This window comes from Lates calcarifer, linkage group LG4 (genome assembly GCF_001640805.2).
Source record: "Lates calcarifer isolate ASB-BC8 linkage group LG4, TLL_Latcal_v3, whole genome shotgun sequence".
NCBI classification, from domain to species: Eukaryota; Metazoa; Chordata; class Actinopteri; family Centropomidae; genus Lates; species Lates calcarifer.
Window position 1 is genome coordinate 11329644 of NC_066836.1, and position 27080 is coordinate 11356723.

At 41.6% G+C, this 27080-nt stretch overlaps 2 protein-coding genes across 4 annotated transcripts in view; one reads left to right on the top strand and one right to left on the bottom strand.

The window, feature by feature from the left end:
• LOC108883416 (phosphatase and actin regulator 1) overlaps positions 1 to 27080 on the bottom strand; it is a 43876-nt gene that overhangs the window by 9966 nt on the left and 6830 nt on the right. The window contains exons 1-6 of one of the 2 annotated variants that reach the window (XM_018676520.2): positions 14047 to 14740; positions 11223 to 11387; positions 4823 to 4903; positions 2973 to 3176; positions 2140 to 2485; positions 784 to 983 (exon numbers count right to left, since the gene is read on the bottom strand). In XM_018676520.2, coding sequence (XP_018532036.1) covers positions 784 to 983; positions 2140 to 2485; positions 2973 to 3176; positions 4823 to 4903; positions 11223 to 11387; positions 14047 to 14326 — 1276 coding nt within the window. In that variant the 5' untranslated portion in view covers positions 14327 to 14740. Of the gene's footprint in view, positions 1 to 783; positions 984 to 2139; positions 2486 to 2972; positions 3177 to 4822; positions 4904 to 11222; positions 11388 to 14046; positions 14741 to 27080 lie in introns of those variants that run through there. The other variant, XM_018676521.2, reaches the window with a different exon arrangement.
• On the top strand, positions 19340 to 26652 carry LOC108883414 (zinc finger protein 14). 2 transcript variants are annotated; one of them, XM_051069996.1, is made up of 9 exons: positions 19340 to 19479; positions 19713 to 19912; positions 20766 to 20867; positions 20949 to 21044; positions 21209 to 21319; positions 21658 to 21781; positions 21892 to 22160; positions 25173 to 25263; positions 25802 to 26652. In XM_051069996.1, the coding sequence occupies exons 1-9, from the start codon at positions 19455 to 19457 to the stop codon at positions 25873 to 25875; spliced, it is 1092 nt and encodes a 363-aa protein (XP_050925953.1). In that variant the 5' UTR covers positions 19340 to 19454; the 3' UTR covers positions 25876 to 26652. The 2 variants fall into 2 exon arrangements, with proteins under 2 accessions (XP_050925953.1, XP_018532032.1); XM_018676516.2 differs by lacking the exons at positions 25173 to 25263; positions 25802 to 26652 and having other exon boundaries at positions 21892 to 24346.

Sequence of the window (27080 nt, forward strand, 5' to 3'; positions counted from 1 at the left end):
ATTCTACTGCATCTCCCATGTGTTTTAATGTCGTCAGTCACTGTTGATTGCTCCCATGATGTTGCCTGTTTTTTGTAGTGTGCTATCTTTATTTACTGGTTTGCTTTTCTAAATCACGTTTACTGTACCTTTAAGCCTTACTCTTCTTTCCAGTGCCCTTTAAGGTCATGATGTGGCATATTGAACGATTCCGTCACACATGACCAATCACAACCTTTAAAAACTCCAACGTTCACCCATGTGAAAACAAGGGATACACAGTGTCAAAGACACAAACTGCTCTGCACAGTTCAGTAATTTTGCTTAGAGGCGTTAGGTGGAAGTGTTTCCATGGGTGACAGCATGATTCTGGATACACTTCTGTGAGCCTAATTTTGGCTCCTGCTTTGAAGGTCAAACTGCAAACTGAGTTCCAGGAGCCTTCAGGTGAGGTTAGCGGCAGTGTTGATCATGATTACTCAAGCAAATGTGTCATGATATCTGGAGATATGAGCCACTATATCCTCACCAACAAAACAGACAAAGACAGTTCTCCTGCCAAGGCACACTCTGATTTTTTTTGTCACTTTTCACAATCTGCCTTCGCCTTCATCTTTGACTTTCAACAAATAGAGGAGAATACTCCTACATAAGGTGCAAAAGTAAAACAAAACAACTTAGTTTCCCATGACTTTAGACATTGAAGGAAATATTTGGGTCTTTTAAAGGATCCTGGATAAAGCTAAGTATGTGTAATTTCAACATTAACGACTCCTCGACTTCTCCTCCTTCACTGCAACTCACTTGTAAATATGGAGTCGTCGTCTTCGTCGTCATCCTCGTCGTCGTCCACGTCGTCGTCCTCATCCTTGTACATACTGGGCAGATCCTCGTAGTCGGACTCATTGGGCATGTTCTCTTTGTCGTCCTCGTAGTCGATGATCACAGACGGCACTTCTCTCCTGTCCAGAGGCACGCACTGGCCGCCACCGTGCAACGCAGAGCTGGCGGGGGCAACATGGGAGATATGTTTGTTGGTTCTGAGCCAAATCTGAGCATTAATGCAGTGGGTCACGCTTATGGCTATACCATTTGGCCTTGGGCTAAGAGGATGAGCTTGTCCACCCACCCTGACAGTGAAGTCAAAAATCTAGTTTACAAGGGAAGTCTGGCTCTGTGGTATCTTTTTACAGTTGGCAAACATTACTCACGATGAGGTATTAACTAAACAATAACCCTCACAAACCTTCTCAATCCATAAAAAGGAGGTGATTTAAAACAATGAAGGGGCTTCTGGTGCATAGTCTAATGATAGCTTAGTGGGTTTTTAATCCAAGTATAAAGGGAGGGGAGATATGAACACATACTACAATTCTGTGCAGTCCCACGCAATGCTGTGCAATCCTTTGAACTACACAGGAAACTGATTATACAACTTGTATAACTCAAAACAAGGTGATGGAATAAACTTCTCTTCTAGCAGAAATATACATGCAAGTGTTAACCGCTGATATACTTGATAGTCTGATTAATCACAGTCTGGTTGGAGCTTCTTATGGTGAGCCACTGTTACGTAACCATTTCAAGCTTTCAGACTAATTGTGAGCAATGTCGGGACCATTACTTCCTTATCCCTGCCCAAATGGCTTTTGGTGAAAAAGAGATCCTAATGTAAGAGGTTACATAATGCCCAATCCGCTATCCTGTCCCTTTTCTCCGAAAAAAAAAAAAAGAAAAAGAAAAAGAAGAAACACAGCTCTTGTAAAGAGCAGCTGGTCATGTTATGTCAGGCCAACTGCTGGAGGGACGCCTACTCCATGCGCCTGCACCCACACATACACACATTTACCTCAAAATTAGGCCATGCTGCCCTGTGAGGCAGTGTGCTGATTTAGACCTGTATACCGGCGCTACATGGAGGGACGTGACCTCAAAAACATCAGGATGGATTTGAAAGTAGTGGACAACTCACCACAAAAATAAAAGCTAATAAACAGGGGATCTATGCTAATTATAATCCACTTATTTTTAGCGATTACTCTAATTAGAGCTGTTTTGTAAAGGAAACCATCAAGCCCTATAGCTGACAGACAGAGATCCATAATCCCACAGTGACTCCACTGCAGGACAACCACATTTAATGACCTGATGGCTACCAACCTTTCAAACCTCTGCATGGAGAGCGCCAGGGTTTTATTGAGCTCCTCGATGATGCGGCTGGGCGCATGCAAGCTGCCGTACTGTAGCTGGAGTGGGTGACCGTGGCTCTGGTGGAGACCGGACAGGCCGGCGAGCTGGGAGGGCAGCAGGGTGCCGTGGTGGGATGGCATGCCCTGGGGCGGGATGCACTTTTGCGGAAGGACGCTGAGGGGGTTGGGAGACGGAGAGGGGGAGGTGGAGGAGTCCAGCCCCCCCGGAGGCACGCAAATCATCACTTTCTTGGGAGGCAGAGGTGGAGAGTGCTTTCCTCCGGGCATACAGGGCAACTTCATCGGCTGGCATGAATCTAAAGAGATTGAGGGGGGAAAAAAATCAAGTATAACAGGACTGAAAGAGGGATTACTGAATATTTCTGCTGGGATATATCGCATCCACTGCACTCTGCTGGTGCAGACAGATAAACAGAGCTCATGGACGATCAGACATGGCTCAGACGTCAGCGCAGAGTGGTGGGAATTAGGCCAGGGTAATGCCACTTCCCTGTACTGACAGATTGACAATGACAGAGAGAGCCCAGCTGACCTAACCACAGAGGAATTTAATGAGACTACTATAATCCTGTGCACATGTGTGGCAACGCAGGTAGGATTTAAAGCAAAAGCAGTCATGGCTTAGCTGTCAATACAACTACGCACTTTCTAATATGAGTATTTTAGTTATATTGACAGCCTGTGGTAGTGGAATAAATGCCAGCGTGTGTGTATAGTAAATACCAAATATTATAGTTTGAAGAGGTCGGAGTGGTGCCCCTGAGCATTTCTGTGACAACTGACCTGTGCTATGGTTTGGGATCCTAGAGAAAGGCTTCGGAGGGAGAGCAGGAGGCTGTTTGTGGTACAGCGGCGGCTTGGCGGGGGTATCCTGAAGATCGCCTGGGTAAGTGATCGATTTCTTAGTAGACAGGACCATAGACGACTTAACAGAGGGCTCCTGAGTGCAGACTCCACCGTCCATCGAGGATCGGAATTCAACGGTCGCTAAAACAGAGAGAAGAGACATACGATCTGACAAGCGTCAAAAATGCCTCTCGACTGCACAACAAAAGCTGTTCAAACAAAGTTTTAAACAAGCTCAGGGTATTGGAATTCTGAGACAATGGAGCCTCAGAAAGCTGAGACTGTTTAACAACCCAAGAGCCTTTTATCAGCGCAACCCAGATGAAGAAACGGTGTCAGGCAAGCATTTTGACAGAAATTTTTGCTTTTTTAATTTTTTACAGCGCCAAGCCATTTGATGGTTTTTGCATGATCACATTTTAAGGCTGACAGCGCATTTCTCAATGCTGCTCACATATTCTGACAAACAATGCTTTTATATTGTGAGCTCTCCTCCATTCCCCAAATTTTATCTTGACTGAACAGTCTTTTAAACACAAAAACCACAAGAATGCTTACTCCTGTAAGATTTGGGAAGCAGGAGTCTCTAGACTTTTTAATATTCACAGACTCTTACAAGGGATTTTTTTCCTTCTATTTATTGTACTATTAACAGAGGATATTCAAGTCATGGACTGTTATTGTAACAAGCTGTCAAACACATTGGCCTTGAAAAGACTCTTTCTGGAATACAAGGATGGACGTGATCTGTATCTTTAAATTCAGTCATTTTGTTGGCAAACTCTCACTTAATTCTGAATGAGACTAGAGACGGGGTTTGGCTGACGTGCACCACATTAAATCCAAGCACACAGAGTTCCTGTCAAAGGTGGCGACCAGTTTAAAGTCAAACCGATTACAATCCAGCAGCCAATCACAGGAAAGATTGAAAAAGGAAATGCATTTTTGCCATCACAGGATTTCTTTTCTCTTTAATACTTTTTTACTGGATCTATGTCTGTTTTGAGTGAGCCAAAGCAGAAGACATGCATAAAAATAACCATTGCTGATCTATCAAGCTGTGTGCACAAGAATTTTTTTTTTTTTTTTTTTGATGATGGAATCTGGGTTGTCACTGGGCAGGAGGACTGAGAACACCTGGCCTCATTAATATGCATTCTGAAAAGTGGCACAGTTATTGTGCAGAAATTGGAGAGGCAGCTACTCAGTTTATCAGTTCTGACCAATTTACTAGGCTGGACAGCAGCTGCATTCTTAACGCACACACAGTCCTTAAAACCAAAGAGAGACACTTGCATTCTATGAATAGAAAACCCTAATTATATTTGTAGGTGGCTGCTTTAAGCTTCCGACTTCAAAGAGTGTTTTTACTTTTGATCACTGTTGACAAAGCTTAATTTTTTAACAATAAAATGGGAAAAAGTATGCGTCTTGAACTTGCTCAGCTCCACTAACTTTGTTTCTGATGTCCTGAGGCACAGAGCACATCCCCCGCTGCCAGACTCAAACATACTCCCCAGCTTTCGGATTTGGGATGTCTGAGGCACGTCAAATCAAGATCAAAGAGTTTTCCAAAATGCTACAAAAGTTCTATAATGAAAGATTATATCTCTAAATGCCCCGTGCCAAATCTTGAAGAGCGCACTTCAGAGACTACTGATTAATGAGGAGATGAATAACTGAAGACCTTCTAATTTAGTGCACCATGTCTACTCTTCTTCTGTGGTTTCTACTTTACAGTTTCCGGCTTAGTTCAATCACGCTGTAACCATGTAGCATCGGCTCACCTTTTTCAAAGATCTCCTTCAGCACTCCTCTCTTGATCAGCTCATCTCTGCTCTGACGCACTGACATCTTCCTCTCCAACGCTGAGGGGTGGGGGGGGTGAGAAAGAGAGAGAGGGGGGAGAGCTCATTTTCATATTGTGAGTGGTTATCTGTCAAAACATCATACAGTTGTTTCTTTGTTTCATCTTGGTCAACCCATTCATAGTCATACAATCATGTCATACAATTTCCAGTGTCACTAAAATCTGTGTGCAGATATCTGATGGGTAGCAACATCACTGTATCTACAGTATATTACTGGTATATTACTTTTGTTGTGTTTTTAGTTCCCAACATCTTATTTTGAAAGAACAGTGGTATTAAATCCTGGATTTATGCTATACAGATAATAATCTGACAAGCTGCGGCTCCTCTTTCAAACAGTTATGGCTAAAACACTGGGCCTTGACTAACAAGAGGCAAAAGGATAAAGGAAATATTCCAGCTACACTTCTCATAGTAATGCATTATGCACAAGATGGCATGTCCCACAGCAACTGCTTGCTTCTATTTTTAGGCTTCAAAAGCTGAGGCACTTAACATCTTCTATCAGTAGGCTGAACGAAAGCAGTTAAAAATCACGTTGGTAATTTCAAAATCTACCCCTGCATAGAAACCAATTAGGAATGTGAAATGAGGATCAGCAACAGCACTCGAGCACACTGTGCAAGAATGTCCCCACAGGGCCTCCGTAGCTCCTGTTTGGCAGGGAGATCAGAGATTTGCGGCCATGTGTGCTTTACGTATGACCCAGGAGTCCTGTCCCAGCGCGATCAGCGAGGACATGTGTCCAATGCTAAAACAGCCTTGGTGTGGATTCATGAAAAGTACAGACGGCTTGACCTCTCCTTTCCTTGCCCTTGGTCACAACGCAGTGGATTTAAAACCAACTGCTGAGAGCTCTGAATTAAAACACAAAACGAGAGTCACACAAATGTCAGACGGACAGGCCTCTGAGGGCAGAAATTTGGATACGGTGCGATTCATTGTTCCAAAATACCACGGGGGAGCGAGTTATCATCAAGCAGTACGCTCCATTATGAGTTCCTCCAGGATACAAGATGTTCAATATCACTCCATACTTCAAAAGTTTTTTTTTTTAAACAAGGGAAGCTTATTTGAAATCAACTCCAAGCCAGGATTTTTTTCTCTTTTTTTGAAAACGACATGACCAAAATATCACCAATATGTCGCACAAAGAAGTACCTCCACTGGAGCCCTAAGAGGTGGTAAACTGAAGCTAGTGTGAAATGAAATGAAACTGTGCCATTTGTAGATGCTATTTGGGATGCTAAAGCTGGGAGCTCCAGCAGAAAGTGATGTTGGCCCCCCAAGGCAGCAGAGTTAACATTGGGTCAAGTATATCAAGGGGGATACTAAATAGACTTGTCAAAGACTTGACCCAGAATCAATGTGAAGGAATTTTTCTGACTGAGTGAAGGCAGCCAGTCCACTGGATTGTTTCCCCAAAACAACACAGGCATTAAGAGGCGGTCAGGCACCACACATTTCACCCCCTAGTACCTGTGCTACCTGAACCTTCCATTACAAATTCCAACAGTTCAGATTACTTCCTATTAATAATGGCTGCTGGTTGAGCAGTGCCTGGATAATGAGAAATGCAAACCTTGTAGTACTCTGGAAATTTAATCAAAACTAGAGATCTTTGCACCTTGGGAGTCGATTTTCATATAACTCCCATAATCCTCTGCAACGACTGTGCTTCTGGCCAATCATGCCTATATATGAGAAATTCAAAAATATCTTTTTTGTGATGTATATCATTAAAATACAAATATGTATGTCACAGTAAGGTTAATATTTTTAGTCTAAAGTAAAAACTTTTTAAACGCTGTGTCACATATTCCGCTCTATTCCATCCATATTACCTCTTGTCCTTAAATGTAAATCTTTCAGTCTTTCGGTCAATAGACACAGTGTCACTCAAAATGGCAAATTCCTCTGTAAAAAGAAAAAAGCACCAACTCTTTCCCAAAGTGGGGAAACCCAAGGCCACAGGTCGACGTTAGACTGGCAGCGCTGTAATATGTTCACGGATTATAGTGCCGCTTCATCCAAAATGAAAGTAATTACTCAAAGCTTTATGACATAACTGCTATGCCACGGGATGCACATGGTTATGCAATACCATTAACTCCGGGGCCTTAATGAGGATATGTCTTCAGATTTGACAGATGTTCATAAAACAAAAGACAAAGAAGTTGGTGAAACTGAAGTGGGCACAGCGGTTGGCGAAGTAGCCGAACATCGAATGAGGAGCTAAAATACTGTCTGGTTTTGGGGGGGATTGCATTTTGTTTTATATTTAATGAATACATCAATAGGTTGAAGTGAAATTTCGTGTTCATTTCATCAGGAAGGTCCTGTGTGGGCAGAAAAGAAAAAACTGATTCAGTGCAGATACAACTGCCACTCACATCAAATATTTAACTTTGATCCTCACACTGATTGTCTGGGTCATCAGAATAGTAAATCATCACCTGTCAGTTTGAGGTAAGGTCTGTTACTTGTGTATCTCTGCTTACAATGCACAGCTGAGGTCCACAATGGAAGCACTGAATGAACCTTATCATAGTCCTGTCAGTACCAGATTTCACAGCACTGAGTATAAAAATCAGACGCTGTCCTCTAAATCACCTTGAACATCAACCAAGTCTAATTCTGAACAGCCTGTGTTCAGTCCACCGCGGCCCAAGTGGTGACATGGTCCAACACTGAGATGAGAAGATCAGACTCTCATCAGGGAGTATCAGCTGAGAGCATATTAAATGAAACTGGCCTATCTGAGTATAGCCTGTATTGATCTGAGAACACTACACTTGTAGTTTTTTTTTTTTCTTTTTTTTCTTAGAGAAAATATATTCCACTGCGAAGTGACCCAGATAGTCAGAACATATCCTACCAACCCCGAGGCTTCGTAGCTCAAAGTGGAGGCTTTTACTGAGGCAATTCTCTCAGCCTGAGCCTCCTGAAAAACTGTATTAAAACTTTCATGGAGTCTTTCATCAATTAGAAGCTCACGCATGAAGGCGCACAGATCAGAAGCTTGGATATGGCTAGACGAGACCTTGACACACACAGCAGGTTTGTAACATGACATTTGCCTTCCTTTTAATCATCTGACAGTTAGGAAATCTGTATTTTTTATGAGAAATTATGCAAATAAACGGCAAGAACAGTGCTCACATGGAAATCTGCTAACTAATTGGATTAGAAATAAAAAATGAAGATAACATCAGACTACCACATGCATGTTCTTTTGATGAATCTCCGCCTGGTGAGATCGCTTCCTGATACAAGCGCGCTGGGATAATGTACTGAGGACGATAAGGCAGCACGATAAGACATCCAGCTGTCAGGCCCTCCCCTCCTTCCTTCCTGAGGTGAAGAGTACAGTCCCTCAGAGCTGGCCTTCATCTGCTCAATATCACAACACATTCATAATCCTCTACTGTGCTCAGTGTCAAATTATCTACGACAACATCTGTATGCCCAGTGGCGGGTCTGCTTCCCACTGACACAGGAGACATAATCAACAGTAAGGCACTGCGGCCAACTGCAGAGACAAGAAGACGGCATATAGGAGCATTTAAGTCCAAGTCCAAGATCAGGGCGGTGCAACAGGAATCACAACTACTCACTTACCATCAGCTATATCCTTAATTAGATTAATGTAAATTGCTATTGTACAGCACCATCTCCCTGTTTGTTAGCAACAAGTGGGTCAATGACCAACAATGCCCCCTGGAAGTTTCAAACAGAGGCTTTGTCAGCTGACAGAAAGTTAAGTATTGGTCATAATATGTGGCAGCAGCTTTCTTACATCTTTTCAAACGAGGTCATCCCACACCAGGTTTTAAGGATAGTAATAAATAGGCTGCCATCTTAGCGCCGGCTAATTAAATGGGGGCAAACACACAACATTATGCGCAATGTTCCATTTTAAAAAACACAGATCAATAGTGGAGCTGCAGGTCAACCAAAATCAATACCGTTTCCTAAATGAGATAAGCTGAAGTTTCTTGCTCTAAACACCACTTTCATCACAACAAAGAGCCAGTTGCAAGAAGACTCAAAGCAAGTAAAAAAAATACACTGTGCTATCTTTCTCGCAAAAGGTCTGATAACACAGACATTTGCCGAATATCTTCCTCCAAATGTTTCACAGATTCGAAAAAAAAAAAAATCTTCATCTAATTTAAGATGTTGTGAGAAAAATTCACATCAAGCATGCCTTCTCAAAATCAAACCCTCACTACACTCTGTTGTTTGAGATTAATATTGTATCATCATAAAAAATATGTTTTTCTTAATTGGGCTGTGGGTGCACAACTGGAGTAAAGGAATCCACACTGTCTTTAAAGCAGTGTTAATCTTTTTTTTTTTTTGACCATTTGGCATACCTAGCTTGCTATGAACATCATAGCAAAATACAAGAGCACACAACCAACAGACTGAACATCAGCAATAATTGAGAGTTGTGTTTCTGAATTCTCACTGTCCATCTAGCTCCATTTTGGTCTCCACTGACTTCTGAGGGAAATGTCTGGCTCTAAAAGCCTCACTATGTTCACCAGGTAACTGTCTGCTATTTTATGCTAAGCAGGTAGCATACCATAAGTTTTTTTCTTTTTTCCCTGTTGCAGCTAGAAAGGAGGCTGATGAGAGTGTTAGGAGTGAATGAAAACCAGAAAGATTTGGGCCATGAAACTGAAACAATGAGTTCAAATATCGCACATACTGTATAAAGTCCCTTGTGCGATTACCTATTAAAAAAGATTGATTGCATAGCTTTAAATCTCCATAAAAGTGCTACTGACTTGTTCAGGATCAAAATCCCTGAGCCACTTCCTGTCATTTGAATTTACTGCACCGGCTCACGCTTGTGCAACTTCTACTCTCACTGCCTGCTTCGCAATTGCAGGCCACATTCCACTTATTTGAAGCTTTAAAAGTCGAATTCACGCTTCACGCAGAAATGGATGTGACAGTGTGTGCACACTCCCGGTGGCGTCGCTCCTGCGCCTGCCTGAGCACTGGAGCTACTTGTGCCACTGCACATCACCTCCAACTTGAAAATAATGCAGAAATTCCCCTTTGAGGCTGCTCCAGTAAGATACGCAGATAGGTCATAATCCAGCATCATGCTGCTATCAAAAAGGATTGAATAGAACAATAGTCGCAAAGGAATTATTTGGGACGGCAGCATTATGCATACAAAACAAGTGGATAACAAAAGCGATGAGGAGAGCTTTTTCACTCGGCTCCGCAGTGTATTAACACCACTGTAACGGCAAAAAAGGCCTTTTGTTGCTCAGCACTTGATTGTTGTCCTTCACCACAACAGAGTAGATGCTGTTATCATGGGGCACACGCACGAATGTACCAATCAACAGACCCTATCTCTGTGATTGTTTCAAGTGCACATTCTCCATTAAAATACAGTAAAACATCAAAAAGTCAAGCATCTAAAGCTCAGAAATAGATTTCTCAGCACTTTGGTGTCTTACTAAAAATACCAGTCCAGGGAGACTGCTGAGGAACTTGGGGGGGCATGTTGGGGGAAGAAACAAACTACATCCAAGTAGCACTGTGGGAACAGTCAAAGCCTCGCTGCGAGGTAATATCAAGGTATGTTTGCGGTAAGTGATGGAGATGACAAGACATCACATGATGGCATGAAAGACTGACAAGATCAGTCACACAGAGAGAGAGCGAGTCACAGCAAACATGATCAGATCAGACAGATACTGATTCATTCAGCAAATTCACACCAGGAAAATGCTAATTTAATAATGTTACTAAATCAGAACATCCTGTCCTGTTCAGACCGGATTCAGGTCTCTGTGCAATTGCTCATCCCCTACAAACACAAAGCGAGAATTTCTGCATCTGGAGAAGATGCAGTCAGTCTGACAAAGTCCCTCCTCCTCCTCCTCCTCCTCCTCCTCCTGTCCACTGGGCTGACAGCAGAATTCAGGATATGTCAGCCAAGGAAAATAAATGCAGCCACATCTGAAGAGAGCATGTCCTTCACTCGCCCCTGACAACACTGGGCTGCAGGATCAAAGGAACTCTAAAGAGACCTCAAAACATGAAACTCCAACATTGCACTTTTGCTGAATCAATTTGCCGCATTTTCAATCACCCTGGAGACGAAAACTTAATACATTTTTCTTTTGACCGAAGGATATGCTCTGACTTTCTTTCATAACAACACAATACTTGGAAGTAGCGTGGTTGTTTGTTATGCATGTGACACCTGCATGTGTTTGTGCGTATGTGTGTGTGTGTGCTTGCTCACATTAACATAAAATTCTGAAAAAAAAAAGTCATGTACCAGCCGAGGTCTGCTTGAACTTCTCACTCTTCTTCTTCCTCCATTTCCAGGGCTTCAGGAGACGTCCCAGGGTGGCAAACTTGCTCCGGCGACGGATGGGTGGAGTGTGGGTACCAGAGACCAAGGACTCCGAACGCATGGCGGCCAACCTCTCTACTTCCTCGGCTGCATAGGGGGAGGGGAGGGGAGAGAGAAAAAGAAAAAAAAAAAACAGTCTAGTTTAGGTGCAGATGCAGAGGAGGTGATATTCTGGTAATCATGCAGGAGAGCTAGCAGTGAACGCAGCAGACACTTTTGCTTACAAAGATCCAAGCAGCAAGAATCGGTGCCAAGTGGCCTCCTGAATTCCCTAGTAACTGGATGAGGGTTGGGAGAGGATAAACAAACCTGCATATCAGATAGCATCACGCAGGATATGCTCTGAGTACAGTTAGAGGCTGCATCACGCCGAGAGGTTGGCACTAGCTTGCCAAAACACACTAAACAGACTGACAAGCACCTCATTAAGGAGGAATCTTCCTACTCTTCATCAAATATTCACAAGGCCCAGCCTTTTAGACTTTCACATACCATTGGACATCAAAAGCAAAGAATGTTAAGCATTTTGTTCCAAGAAACTATTACATGAAGTGTGGAGTGAATACATTTCATGTTTTGCAGGATGCTGCAGTCCTAGAACTCTAGCCTGTTCTTTTGTCTCTACTTGCTTCCTTAATGAACATACTTAAGACATTTAAGTCATAGGACCATAACAATGTTGTAGATTTCTGAATGTATGTTATCTACTGTACCTTCTAGGCAGCCACTGGTATGCGCTAATTTCCATACTGTGTGAAAATCAAGTTGCCTGAGATGGGTAATCCACCACGACAGTCTTGCACAGCCGGATGCAGTGAGTTCTGGCCTTGAGTGACTAATGTTAACCTAACTTTGGCAACAATGGAAGCAGACTACTTTTAGTGTAATGGATAAACTCACACAAGTGGCTCTTAACCCCGTCCTAAACTAATGGAAACCAATGGCTTCTTTGAGGGTACACAAACCATTCACAAATCTACATGGGATTTCCTATGCCATAAAAAAACACAGATATGGTCCCTCAAGTATGAACATAAAACAGTACAAAATAGAAAAACTAAAAAAGCAACACACACACACAGATAAAGCAAAGTTTTCATGGCTACCCTGTCGCTTGAGTATCAACTCTATGGTGCTGCACTACGCATGAAATGACCTCTGGCGCAGCATGTCAGGTCTGTTGTCAGTGTCACCACATTGCATCACATCATCAACCAATGACATGCTGTCAGGGAATGTGCCCGACGCTTGTTTTTAAATGATTACATCACATTTGCAATGTTTGCCAACATAGATATATCACATCGCTGGCCAGTCAGGCCTCCCCAGGGCCTAACGGGACAGCATGATAAATAATGTGACAGTAATGCAGTGGAAATCAGTGCCACGGACCATTACTTGGATGTCCCCCCGTGCCTGAGAGCACAACCGTCTTAGCAATCCTGCCACCATGCCACTCTATAAATAGCTCTACAGTCAATGCTAACTGAATCCGGTACAGATTCTAATTACTTCATTAGAGGTCCACAAGCTAGATAAAGGCAGGAAGACAAGGAACCAAATGTGAGCTGCATGACATCCAACAGCCAAGCTACAACAGCTGTACACTGAATGATAGAAACACTTCTTTGAGGGCTATACATCAATGAAATATGCATCATATGGACAAAAGAAGCATGAAAGTCAGTGATTTTTGGTGCATCCCATGAAGATCAACCCTGTGCATATTCTCTACCCAAAGGGGTCGATGCCTGCATTAGTGCAAAAGCCCGATGAGCCCCAAATACTGTGTTTAATACTAACCAATCTATTTTATTTATTCATTTATTTATCTATTTATCTGGACTGAACCATTTCCAGGCTCAACACCAAAACCAGGACATCTACAATTTGGGGGGCATGATGATGTAATTCATCACAATCTTGACAAAAATCCCTGCGTTCAAGTTCAATCTGCAAAGTAAAGTCAAACACAGCAGAAAATCCCTCCTCCGAGTATCCAGAACAGTGTGATTAAAATGCTGTGGTGTTTTCAAGGCAAGTGATCATTCTCATGGCATACACTACAGCCTTTCTACTCCACCTCTGAAGCGTTGCATGTAACCTACATTCTCCACCAATGTAACACGAGAAACCTGATGTGGACTAGCTTTAATTAAAAACACTTGTTTGCATAGCAAGATGGCTGAGTGATGATGTAATGACACTGAACTGGAAATGGCTTTGTGCAAACAGCCCGCACAGTTTCATGCCTTTTTTTTAAAATGACATCCACTGGATAATTGGGTAACACCTAAGAAATACTGACAGGTGCCACGGATGAGGAGTAATTCATCATCATATTTCTCTGATGCACCCCCCACCCCCCAACAAGAAGCAGTTCGAACCGTAAGCCCAGCCCTGTGAGAAGTTAAGATCCAGTCAGAGGCAGATTCCACAACAGCGACAGTGAATCACTCTCGGTCTCAGTACTGTAATCTGTAATACTAAACATCCATATCGACCTGTTCAGAATTGTCACTACGGCATGTTATCACACACAAGCATTCAGTGATGGAGCGCCCTGATCTGCTTGTCAAACGCGCACAGGAACCCAGAGGCATGGCCATCGCTACATACTGACTACATCCTGGATGGTAAGTACCGCAGGGGCTACTATGTGCGAAAGCACACCACACAAGGCTTGAAGCCCGAGACCCCCACCACCACCAACACCACCCCTCTTTTTTCTTCTTTTTTTACTCACCGTCCTGCGTGTCGTTTCCGCGGCTGCAATTGCTGCATATGTGCTTTATCTCTTTCCCGATGTGACAGTGGATGGTAAAGGGCATGTTGTTGTTGTGGTGCGGATACTGGCCGTGCCCCTTCTTGTTGCTGAGAGACATGATTTTGACCAGGCTGAACGCCTTTTTCTTAGGTTTCTCCACCGCCACGGGCGCGTTTTCTCGGCACCCCGTGGCAAACCAAGTACCGTGCATGATGGTGGGCGCAGGATCCACCGTCGGGTAATTGGCCGTCTTGAACATTCTTAAGGGAAGAGGTGGTGGTGGTGGGGGGGGGCGCGAGGAAGGAGACTCGGACAAACGGAGCGGTTCTTCGGGCGCGCGCGCGGCGTAAAGACGGTGTAGATTTAATTTAAAGGGCCGTCAATTGAGTCCTACCTGATCTACCAGCAGCCGCTGCCATTGACCCACCCCCCCTCTCAAAAAAAAAATAAAATAAAAAAATCGGTCGCTTTCTCGTGCCGTATTCCCCACACCTTTACCTGAGATCCCAATATGTGCTGGCTACACGGTTGCGCAATGCAAAAGTCACTGCCGCTGAGAGGAGAAAAAAAAGCCCTGCTGCCAGATCCAACTGGGCTAATAATAAAAAACAGAGTGAGTATAGTGAATGGCAGTGACTACCTCTCCCTCCCAGAGCTGTAGACTGCAGTCGGTTGTAGCTAATCCACGATTAGTGGAGCTGAGCAGTGAGTGCCTGTGATTGGCTGCACGGTGCGCTCTTCTAATAGGTCAGTGTGCACGGAGGAAAAGTTGCTCATCCGATAATGATTCCAACAACAGTTTTTTAAGCGAGTTACATTTGAAGATCGACCCTTTTCTATACTTAAAAATAGCTGCAATAGAGAAGCAATTCTACTACAGCCACCACTGTGTAATACATTACAACATAAGCATGTTGTTTGCAAAATCAGTAACCTGTGATCAACATATTTATTATTTATTCAGAAGAAATAATATGTATCTAAACACTGAACGAATTTGCCTGTGAATTGAGTCTTGTTTTATGAAACGTAAGTAAAATGGGTAGAAGGAATAGAGCAGGAGGAATGAATAGAAATAGGACAATTCTCCAAAATAATTAAATGGACAGTCCACAATGAAAGGGAACAGAGCATTTAAGGGAAAAATTGGCCAGTTCATTCCACAATCACGACCCATTGTGGTCTAGACTTGTGTCACTACAGCAAAGTATAAAAAGAAGGGGGGTTGCAGCATGAGATTAGCTTCAGAACCTATGTGCATAACAGGTCAGTAATGAAAACATTTCTGTTGAAAAGGTAGGAGATTAATCAAATTAATTAAAACGGACGTAGTGTTACCCCACAGGTGCTTGAGAAGCCAAACTGAGTTCTAAAATTGTTCAGATTTAGCAGCCTCCTCTTGTATCTGCTGTTGTTAGTTCAGTTTACTGAAGATTTACTGCACTATTTAAAGCTCTAAAACCAAACACAATAAAAAAAAGTTGATGTGATGATAAGATACTTTCACTGATTTTCTTTCTTGTTGAAAATAAACAGTTTAATGATCTAAAGCTAATGAGAGTTGATTAACTGCCAGTTTTTGGTGGAGTAGTTTGGTTGCGGACACTGCTACACACAGCCCTCTGCCAAGTCACACACACATTTATATCAGCTGATTCATTTCTATCCACAAATGACACTGCTGAATAGCAAATTGAGGCTATGTCTTTAACATGTACCCACACACTCACTGATTACAACAGCTAAAGAGGAGAAAAAGAGATCCAGGAAATCAGGACAACAAGGATGAACACAAAAAATGACAGCATCTATCTAATCTGGGCATAATAACAGACAAGAGCTCAGAGAATTAAAATCAAAGAAAAGAGAAAAGACGGCAATGGGATCTGTAATCAGTGATCAGAAAGCTCAACACTTCAAATAACAGAGCTCAGCCTAAAGTAATGGAGGTGCATTAAATATTCTTTCTTCACGTCCCAAATTCTAAGTAGCCACTTGGTTGATCCCTGAAGTATACTGTTGGGGTAATTGATAACATTAATGACCAGTTAATGAGGCATTAATCGCTGGAGAAGATAACAGACCCCATGGCATTTCCAATCACGTTTTCCTACAGAGGAGTGAATGGTCGTGGGCTGTGGGACGGGGTATGGGGGTGGGGAGGGTGGGCAGAGTATCTTTGATGTCCCTTCAATGAGCTGCAGCTTATTCCAGTGACATCAAAGTCCTCTCTGAAATGAGGGACAGAGGCACTTGATTTACTCCCACCATGGTGCAATGCAGCAGTTGCCCTTAGTTGCCTCTTTCTGGTGCAAAGTTTCACTCTCTTGCATTGATGTGTGGCAAAAGTTTTGGAAACTGGCAAGAAAAAGCAAGTTGAATGTGTTTGCAACAAAGAGGCAGAAAGGTTAAAGGATAAGGAAATGAAAGTCTTTGCCACGCATGAGGTAGAGAACAGTACGGCAACCTGTCACCGTGCGCTTGTGAGAGACGGAGGGCGGCTTTAAACGTTCAAAAATGTGTGCTGCTGTCTCGCAGTGCCCCTGCTTATACAAACAAGGACACTGATAACCTTTGTCTCTCTGTTTGCTGCCATACTTTCCCATTATTCAGCCTATAGACCTTGAATTATCTTAAAATGTGCTTCAGACAAAGGTGTTTTGTGCCAAGGCTCAGCACTTGAACTGCTCTCAAAACTTTGTTGACATGTATGGACGTACATCTTGTAAAACTCTAGGCTATGATTTACTGCAGCCACAATTTCTTATTTGATCATTCTCACAAGAATCGGATAATTAAAGGTACAAGTGTTTGTCGGCTGCAAGCAAGAATAAAGAATCAGTGACAGGTAGTGCTGATCAGTGCTTGTTTTGGGTTCATTCATAAGACAAGGAGGCAAAACTTTGGCTTCTCCACTAAAATCTAAACATTTTGTAGGTTTAAACACTTGCATGATTTTGTAATTACTGACCCACTCTTGAGTTAGCAAAGTTTCAGGGGTTGAATGAGGTAATAGTCAACTAATGGCAAGAGCAAGAATCAATTCAATTAAGGTCAGACCAAGAGTAATTACTGTCCAGACCACAGAAATCATCCCAGTGCAGTACAACAGTATTGTCAGTGGTCACCCACCCGACTCCTCCTTCCATAGAAGAAATCCATGTGATTGCATTTCAGTGGAGAGTTTGTGTGTTGTGTGGTGGCGTGTGTGGTTCACACTGTCTTCTTCAGAAACACTTCCAAAGAAGTTTTCTGTGAAACTTTGACTAATTCAGCATAAAACCCCAGGATCAGCGTTGGTCTTTTAAAATCTAAAGCACACTTTCCTGTGGTTGACAACATACCTGACACTTGTCGCAAACTGTCACATTAAACTGGAGCTGACAGAGTCAACTCACCCAAAGCTGCTTGGAGGTGTTTGCCAATCCTCTGTGACTCACATCTGATGGATATGCTCTCACGCGGTGTTGTTGCCATGAAGCTGCAGTAAATGTTTTTATGTGCAGCTAAAAAGCAGGGAAAAACAGGTATTCTACAGCACTTATTAAAGCGGATTTGAAGTAACCTGTAGAATTGGTGATATTTTACTTGAAGGACAGTCAACAGTGTGTTTATATATATATATATATTGATTCTGGTTTGAACTGGTTTCCATGGATGTGATGCAGGTTTTAGGCTAAACAATCTTACAACTTCCGACTGAGCAGCCTGTCACTACAAATCTGCTGTTCCCGTTCTCCCTGTATCTTTCTGTCTCTTCCCATCTGTCATGCTCTCTCTGCATTATTATCTGTCTTGCTCCCTCATAGTCACACAGACACACAGACACACACACACACACACACACACACACACAGTACCACATTTCCTTACCACAAATCACAAAAAAGTTTAATTTACAATGGTAAAAGTGCAGTGCTTTGCCTTTTCCACTTTTTCTTATTTGCTGTGGGGAAATGTGAATGATGGTTATGCAATTATAATCTGTGAGGAGAATGAATCCTCACCAGTTCTTAGCTCCACCTTCAGCATTAAGCTCAGTCTTCCTCCTGACAGGCAGCAGGATAATGTGACATGATTATGTAAAGTCCACAGACTGCAACACTTCAGAAGCGGGAAAGTGATGTATTCATTTTGCAAGGAAGGACACAGAGCAAGAGACAGACAAATGTCAAAGGAAAGTGAGACAGAACTTGTTTTTATAATACAGTCATGTACACTGACAACTTTCCCTCGTGACATGAATAGTCACTGTGAATGTTATTCTGCTAAGCCACTGAAGCCAGCAGAAATGTTCATATAGTGCTATCACAGACTGTCAGGGGCTGTGGTAAGATGCTTGAGAATACACTTCCGGAAAACTGTAAACAGATGACTGCTCGCTTTTCATCTCTGTTATAATTCACTCCTGTCTGTCTTTTCCTCTTCTCCTCGTCTGTCGTGCCCAGTCTCAAGATGAAGAATTTTTGAATGTCAAATTAATAGGTATTAACACAATGTATCAGGTGCTAATCTGATATGTTGATATGCCGATTGAAAAAAAAGACACAATGAAACTCAATAATGGGTGAATATTGTGTGTTTTGACAGTTCCACTTGTTTTAAATGGAAAACAACAAGTACTGACTTTTTTTTCCCAAGTGGTATTGTTGTGACAAACATTAGAAGATGTCTATTGTCTGGTAAGATATTAATCTCATGACATTGAGCTAAACTAGACTAAGACTGCATGAAATAATTTGATTTTATATTTTAAAATTGTCTTTACAAATTACCAAGAAACCTTGATGCAATCACCAAACTGAAATGAAATATCACCATTTAAAAGGTTTACATTAAAGTCTAAAAATAAACATTATTATATACAGCTTTCACATTTTGTACTGTATTGGCATTTTAAGTTGCTGCATTAAATGCTGATTATTGCAGTGTAAGCCGATTCACTGCAGAGCTGCCAAGTATATCTCATGTAATAGTTGTTACAATGGCGCCATCTAGTGTAGTAATTTGGTAAATTGGAGGTTGATGACCTGAAAATAGCACACTAACAAATGATAAACACGCAGTAAATTCTCACGTGTAGGCTGCTGGTGTGCCTCTGTTACCAGACAACTGAATTTATGTTATTGTCAGTGTATTTTAGGCTCGTGGAATGCCAGGGATATCATTATGAGAACTGTATGTTATTGAGAAAAAAAGGAAACGATTCTGCAACGACCCTCTGCCTCGCACGTTTGTACGTGACGACGTAATACGTTCACTTCCCAAAAAGAAGTCGGATGTGTCGGACGTGGCTTCCATGTTCCACAGTCAACCGTTTTCCTATGGCTGCGATGTTAGCAAACAGCCACCTTCATAGCTAAATTTATTATGTCTCTAACGCAATAATGAGCAAGATATTAATGGACCGTGGTGAGTGTATAACACTCAGCTCCGTGTTATCCCCGTTCAATCCGCATTTGCCCTAACGGTTGATAAAATCTTTTGCAAGTGATGTTTATATGTTAACTTAACGGCTAATGTTAACGGAACTGTTGCGAGACATTGTAGCGCTGCAATAAACGGTCTTACATTTTTATTCTCGCGATAAAAACTTTTGTTGTCTCTTCACCGTAACCCTCACAGTTATACATTTGTTTCCCCAGGTTCCCTTCCCCTCTCCTCTCTGCGTCTTCTCGTCCCTCCTGTGCAGCTCGTGTCTGCAGCTCTGTGGGAGATAGTGAAGCAGGGAGCTGTGATGTACTACGGTCTGCTGGAGGAGTTCATTACCTCAGTGCTGGAAACAGTCCCTGAGCTGCTCACTTATACAGAGAAAGTCCAACTAGTTATGGGCTTACGTGCTAGGGTAAGAAAAGAGCCGTAGATGTCTTACAGTAATTACAGTGATGGTAATGACTCTAATGTACTGCTGCTACTAACTTGACATCTCTTTTACCAATATGCTCTACTGATGCGAGGACAGGCACTTGTCTGTGGTGGTGGAATCTAAGTGCACCAGTCCATTGACTCTAAATATACTGTATTTGACAGCTGTTGTTAATAACATTTTACATACAAAAATACCCCCACATGCTGCACGTTAATGCATTACTAATAATATTCAGTTAATAACACTGACAAGCAAAATAGCAGCTCTGAAAAATATTTTATCATTTCTGTCCAAAATCTATTTATTGCATTTTATTGTCTTGGAGTTCTTTTGTATGCATGCAGTGTCATAATGCATTAGTCTGTGGAAAGGATGAGCAAAATAATGTTGTAATAATAATAATGTAATTCCTAATACTGCAAGTTAGAGTAAGCTACCTAATGTAATCAGGTTTTTTATTTTCTGATTAAATTGTGCACCTATGTTATCATATATGTATTCATCAACTCAAAAACTGAGTAACTTAAGTAATTAGACTCTTACCCAAACTCCAGTCGAATGTAAATACAGAATTATTTGGTTAAATAACAAGGTCTGGACCACCAGATTCCCAAGTGAGGAGACAGTGTAAACATCTAAACCTTGACTTCACCATGTACAGGTTTATCATCTGCTCATACATCCAATTCTCATATACATATGTAGTGCTATTAATGATAGTTTTCAGATGCTGGGGCTGTGTCACTTAGGGGCACACTTCCTCATGAGAGAGATTTGTTGAGAAAATAAATCCTTCACTAAAATGTTTATCCTATTCATACACCAACAGGTGGTGCTAGAGTTGTGCCGCAGTGATGATTTTGCCAGCCCACAGGCCATCCAGCTTCATCTGAGCAGAATAAACACCTACATCACAAAACAGGATAAAGAGGTGGGTGCTCTTGTTAAATCTCCACTGCTCTTTATGTGGTTTGAATTTATTTATGTGCTTTTTTATTTGCTCTTTTCAAAGACTTCCAGCACTGAGGTAAAAGCATCACTGACAAATTTCCTGAAGCTTGTTCACACATTAGTGGATGATCAATGCCAGAGGGATGTCTTTTATCAGGTGAGTTGGCTGCTACTGGATGTCATAAATTAAAAAAAGTAAATTACTCAGAGTGTTACATGAAGTTTAAAACTCAAATTAATCAAATAATGAGTTTTTGGATAGGCAAAGGATTGCTAGAATTTCATGAAATCCAATGAATGCTTTCATCTTTGTTTCTGTAGAAAATCTTCCCAACAGTGTTTGGCCCCAAATATGACTCAGCCCTGGAGGCACTAATGAGAAAATTCCTCCTCAATCTTCAGAAACTGCTCCCTGTACCAAACCTTGAACAAGTGGGTACCTGACATACAATAATCTTGGCAAAGATACAGTGAACAATACTATAGATAACAACTGTTGTAGCACAACTGCATCAAATATTTAAAAGTGCCCTGTGGAGTTCTCCTTGTAAACAAAAGTTATATTTACATACTGTGTTTCTTACCAAAACATATTGTACTGCATTTAACCTTGGGAGTCTAACTAACTTGTCAAATGCATTTCCCACCTGGTAAAACATAATAATCCTGATTATTTTAAGTCTTGCATTGTAAGGCTGCATTTTTCATTAAAATATAATGGAATCTGAAGATTGAGTTAATCTGTTTTGTTCCGTTCATTCCTTTCCTAGACTTCCCTTTGGCTCAGTCTCTCCCCTTCTGTCTTAAAAGAGTGTGTAGACTTCATGAATCAACCTGAGCCACTGAATACACTTATTCAGCATCACTATCACCATGGGCATGAAATTCCACAAGGTAATCCTTTGGGGGACTTTCACTCAAATCCCATTTGTCTTCTGTATTATTTATTTTTCATACATTTTTTACATATTGGCATTACTTCCTGTTTTGTTATTTTCTCCTAGCTCTGTCTCCCTCTGGTGATGACTGCATCCTCTCCAGCCTGTCATATCATCTACCAAAGGTCAACAATGATGAAGGAGACAAAGTTGTCAAATCTGGCTCCACATGTATCGGCAAGGACTGGCACAGAGGCGACTCACTTGGGAGTGAGTCTAAGAAGGATAAAGCAGAAAACTTTGAGGAGATAAATTTAGAAGTGACAAGGAATGTGGAGAGAAATGGACAACAGCATACCGATGATCTGACCGAAGACCAAGGAGCCTCTGTTGAGGTAATACTTGAACCTTTTGATGAAAGTGAGTCTAATGATGATGACGACATGGACAAAAAGTGGTTTCACCATTTAAAATCTCACAGTAGGACATCCTCGAAAACTTTCAAGTGTCTTGCTTGTGGCCAGGACTTTGGTTCCATTAGCAAACTAAAAAGGCACAGGATTACTCAAAGTGGTTGTTTGGTGAACAAACTGGGTCAGTCAGATTCTGTTAGCCAAAGTAGTTTTTTTGAAAAGATTAATTTGCATCCCAAACCTAAGATTAATGCCCACAGAAATGAGAATGACCTTCCATTGGCAGGGGCCTCAAAGCATAACCTATCAAATATGAGTCGCCCTCCGAACTTTGAGCAGTCTAATGATGACAATAGTCTTGTTTGTCATGCTTGTGGCAAGGTTTTCACTTACCCAAAGAATTTTGACAAACACCAGAGGATTTGTGTGGTCAGTAGTAAACGGCAAATACTGACAAACCCACAGTGTTCTCGTCGCTGCAAATCAAACCCTGATGATGAAACTGAAACTGAGCCTTCGGATGTTGCACCACAGGAATTGGTGTCTTCTGACTCATGTAAAAGAAGCAGCCGTGTCAAAAAATGCTCTGTATGTGGGAGAATATTCACTCGTTCTGCTGATTTGACGAAGCACATGAGATGCCACATTGAACAGAGTCCCTACCTTTGTTCTCACTGCGGGAAAGACTTTGACAACTATGAGGACTTTGAAACACACAAGGAAGGTCAGTGCGAGGTTTCAAACCAGCACCCATATGCAAAGGATGAATCCACAAAGGAGAATTCTTCGAGCAACGCAAAGAAAAGGAATCACGATACTACTCTTGTTTCAGTCACAGATGCACCCACCAACACGCAGGCTTGTAAGTCGCCTCTGACATGTCAGGAATGTGGCCAAGGTTTTTCTTACTACAAGAGTTTTGAGAAGCACCAGACCAAATGTTCCAAAAGGAGCCCTCGAAGGAAAAAGCGAACAAACGGCAACCATTTTGTTATCAGTGCATGTAATTTCCAGTCAGCTGACAATACCAGTGAGAGCTGTGCTGAGACAAGTTCTGTGACAAAGGAAAGTAAAACTGAAACACCTCCAAACTCTGCAGACCGTGAAGATGACTCCCAGGCTAAGTCCTGTACCATCAAGTGCACCATGTGTGAGAAGAACTTCTCAGAAATTGTCCGCCTGAAAAGACATTATTCCACGTCACATAAAATCAGGGGCTCATACCCTTGTCCGTTGTGTAAGAGAACTTTTGTGAGGCTGTGCGAATTGGTTCGACATCAGCAGAACAAAAAACTGTACCAGTGCGCCGTCTGCAAGAAATGTTACACAAAGCCAGGACTGCTGAATGATCATGAAAAAGTTCACACTGCGAGTGTGACACCACGCATTTGTGAAACCTGCGGGAAAAGCTTCAAATCTCTTGCTTATCTGATTCTGCACCAGAGCAAGCACAGAGAACGACAGCCCAGTGTTTGTTCCTACTGTGGCAAACAGTTCAGTACAAAAGACTGCCTGAGAGCGCATATGGTGAGGCACACAGGTGGCTATCCGTGCCCAGTGTGCGGAAAGAAATTCTATCAGAAAACATATCTTAAGTGGCATCTGTACAAACACACAGGGCAGGAGCCGTACCTCTGCGACACGTGCGGGAAAGGCTGGCCGAGCGCCGCTCAGCTCAAGCTCCACATGATTCAACATACAGAGGAGAGGCCATTCAAGTGTGAAGACTGCGGCGTGTGTTACAAACGGGGATCACATTTGATGGCTCACCGTAGAGACAAGCATATCAGGCTGAGGCCGTTTGTGTGCGAGGTTTGCAGCAAAGCCTTCAGACTGAACAATGAGCTGAAAAAACACATGATGGTTCACACGGGAGAACGGCCGTTCACATGTCCAAAATGTGGCAAAACATTTACAAGAAAAACGCGGCTTAGGGAGCACAGAGAAAAGACATGTCTGTAACTTCATGCTCGTTGTGGACTTGGACTTGTACTAAACTCCACCACTGCATGTGTATACAACACACTCTGTCACAAACAATGTCTCACTGCTGCACATGTACGATGACTTTTACAGTGAAGCTACAGATTTGTAAATAAACCACAACATTTTGCCCGGTGTTGTGAATGATTTTCATTCACCGAGAATAAAAATGGCCTTGCTGCACAGAGCGTGTCAAATCAGAGTCTTTTTTTTTCTGAAATATCCCGACTTCTACAAGGTTTCTCAGAGGCTTACAAGAAGCTCAAGGCTGTATGATAGAAGTAGGAGGAGACAGACTGACAATTTGGTTGAGTTTGGGTGAATCCACTCCACAGAAATGAGCACAGAAAGATAGTGTAATAAAAAACAGGTGAAACACACACTCATACAGGGCTATATAATGCTGAATCATCTGTTGTGACGTGCTTAAATAAACCTAGATGATACTAAATGAGTACTTTTCTAGGTAAATGTTTAACCGGGACTTGCCTATGCAAATAGAGATATATGACTATAACAATTAGTCAACAGAAAACTTAATGGGTTACTATTTTGATAATCAATATATAATTTTAAGTCAAGAAAAATAGGCTAAACATTGTGTCAATTGTGAGGATTTTCTTCTTTTTGTTGTTTTATATTGTTATACAGTGAATATCACAAATCACAAGTGCTTCAAGTAAAAATACAGAGGTATTGATGGAAAAATAATACTTGCAGAATGACCCCTTTTAGAGTGTTATATTATTACATTGATTGCATTTTGTATTCCAAATACTTTTGGAAACTGGTAATTTACAAATACTATTACTGATGCATTATAAACATATGTAAAATCTTGTATTGTCAATTTACAGTAATATAAATGTTTTAAATTACTTAGATGGTTAATCAGTTATCAAAATAGGTGTAATTATTCTTCTGATTGATTATCACTGGATTAATTGTCCAATAAATCATATCAGCACTTGAGTGAGCATACATGTTTAACCTTGTGGCCTGCTGTTGCAGACAAAGCACTGCTCCACCAGAGAGCAGTGGTGCTCCAGGGATGGCCTTGATTCCACCAGCCAGAGTCGAGCTGCCTTTTTATGCTGTAGCTGTAAGTTCATTAATTCTTAATTTTGCAGATCACCTCCCATGAAATTAAGACGGGCAACAGATTTCTATGAGAGCATGTGCAGCTGCTAAAATTGAAATGACTTTTGGACTACAGGACAATTTGTCATGTTTTAGAGGATAGACATAAACACAAAATCTTTCACCAAGTCTGTCTCAAACATCAAACCTGTTTTGTCTGCGTTTCTCTGTATTTGTTCTGTACTCAGCCCCTGTCTCTGCAAGGCACAGAGAAACACTCACTCTGGGATTTTCCACTTTGTCTGTTTTTTCCACTTTGTCTGCTAATTAAGAAACAGTGTTGCAGGCAAGGTGATAGAGGGTGACAGACAGTAGCTTTTTTTGGGAGAAGTGAACATTTCTAATAACCACGCAGTGAGGATGCAAGGACATTTGTGTTCATCCTGTTTAATGGAAGGTGCAATAAGGGATAAGGGAACACTGTATGCCTGAGCTGTGGACATGATGTCCTGTAAAAAAATGTTGAGGTAATAAGGTTTGGTTATCACGCTATTTGACAGGCAGGAAGTGCATATGGAAACAGAAGAAATTCCACAAAATGAAAGCAGTCTCCAGTGAGCTCTGCAACACTTAATGGTAAGCAGACTGTGCCACTCCTCTGGGATGTTCTGGCTGTCTCTGTCTGAAGAGACACTCTGATTTTCTCTGAAAACCTCCATCTGTCCTGCTTGCTTTTGATGAACACCACAGTATGGACTGGACTATCAGCTAAAGAGCTTAGGTCTCCTCTGGCCTCCTCTGGATTGAAGTTTAAGACGAATATCTTCATGGTCTCAGGCACAGGTAGGCTCAGCGTTACATAAACACGTCACATCAAAGGGTTGCTGATGAGCTATGACTGCTGTCAAAATTGCAGGTGTTATTATGGAATAATTCCCTGTAGACTATGATACAATGATCCATACAGTATGAGTCATTTTTTAATAACGTCTTCTGGAATTGATACAGCTATGGCTCCTGATGTCACCCTATTTACTCAGGCCCCAAATACAACAACCAGAGACATTTTGTACCAGAATATGGACAAAATCCCCAGTAGCTTCCAGAAAGACTAATAAAAGCAGCTAACTTTCAATGAAAAAAATAAAACATTTGATGAAAGCAAATAAAATTCACTGTTTTAGAAATATGAAAACAATGTTTTTACTATTAGATTTTCATGTTAGTTTTACAGCCCAAATGTGCAGTGTTTTTACAAGATTGTAGAATTCTACAGATTATCATAACTTGTTTGTAAAGAAATTAGACAATCCCTGTGGAAATTTATGCTGCCTGTGTATTACTTGTACTCATTCATTCTCACATATTGAGGTAGATACTGGTAATATAAAAAATGTTCACTTTCTGAGAATATTTTCTTTCATTACAATTTTAAATTTACAATGTGGCAAAGTCAGTTTTTTTTCATTGTGGTTATAATGTGACGTGATTATAATAATTTCTACACTGGATCTGTAAGATGAGCTGGAGTAAGGATAAGGGCATAAAGTCCCCTTGGTTCAATCACTTAATTTCAGAGAATTACTCTGCTTCTTCACATCCCAGCTGTTTATCCTGTAGGCTATTAGTCTGTCTTTACACAGGCTTACATAACTGTCTGAAAAGTGTCGGCATAATTTCCCCTAATATTTTGTGTAGAGCCTCACATAGAGCATCTCTGTTTCTACTTCACTACAAAACTGTATATGACATTATACTTTAACACAAAGACCAGCATCCACTCTTTACTGACCGATAAATTTAAAAAAGATACATGGTATGACCTTATAGTGTCATAAA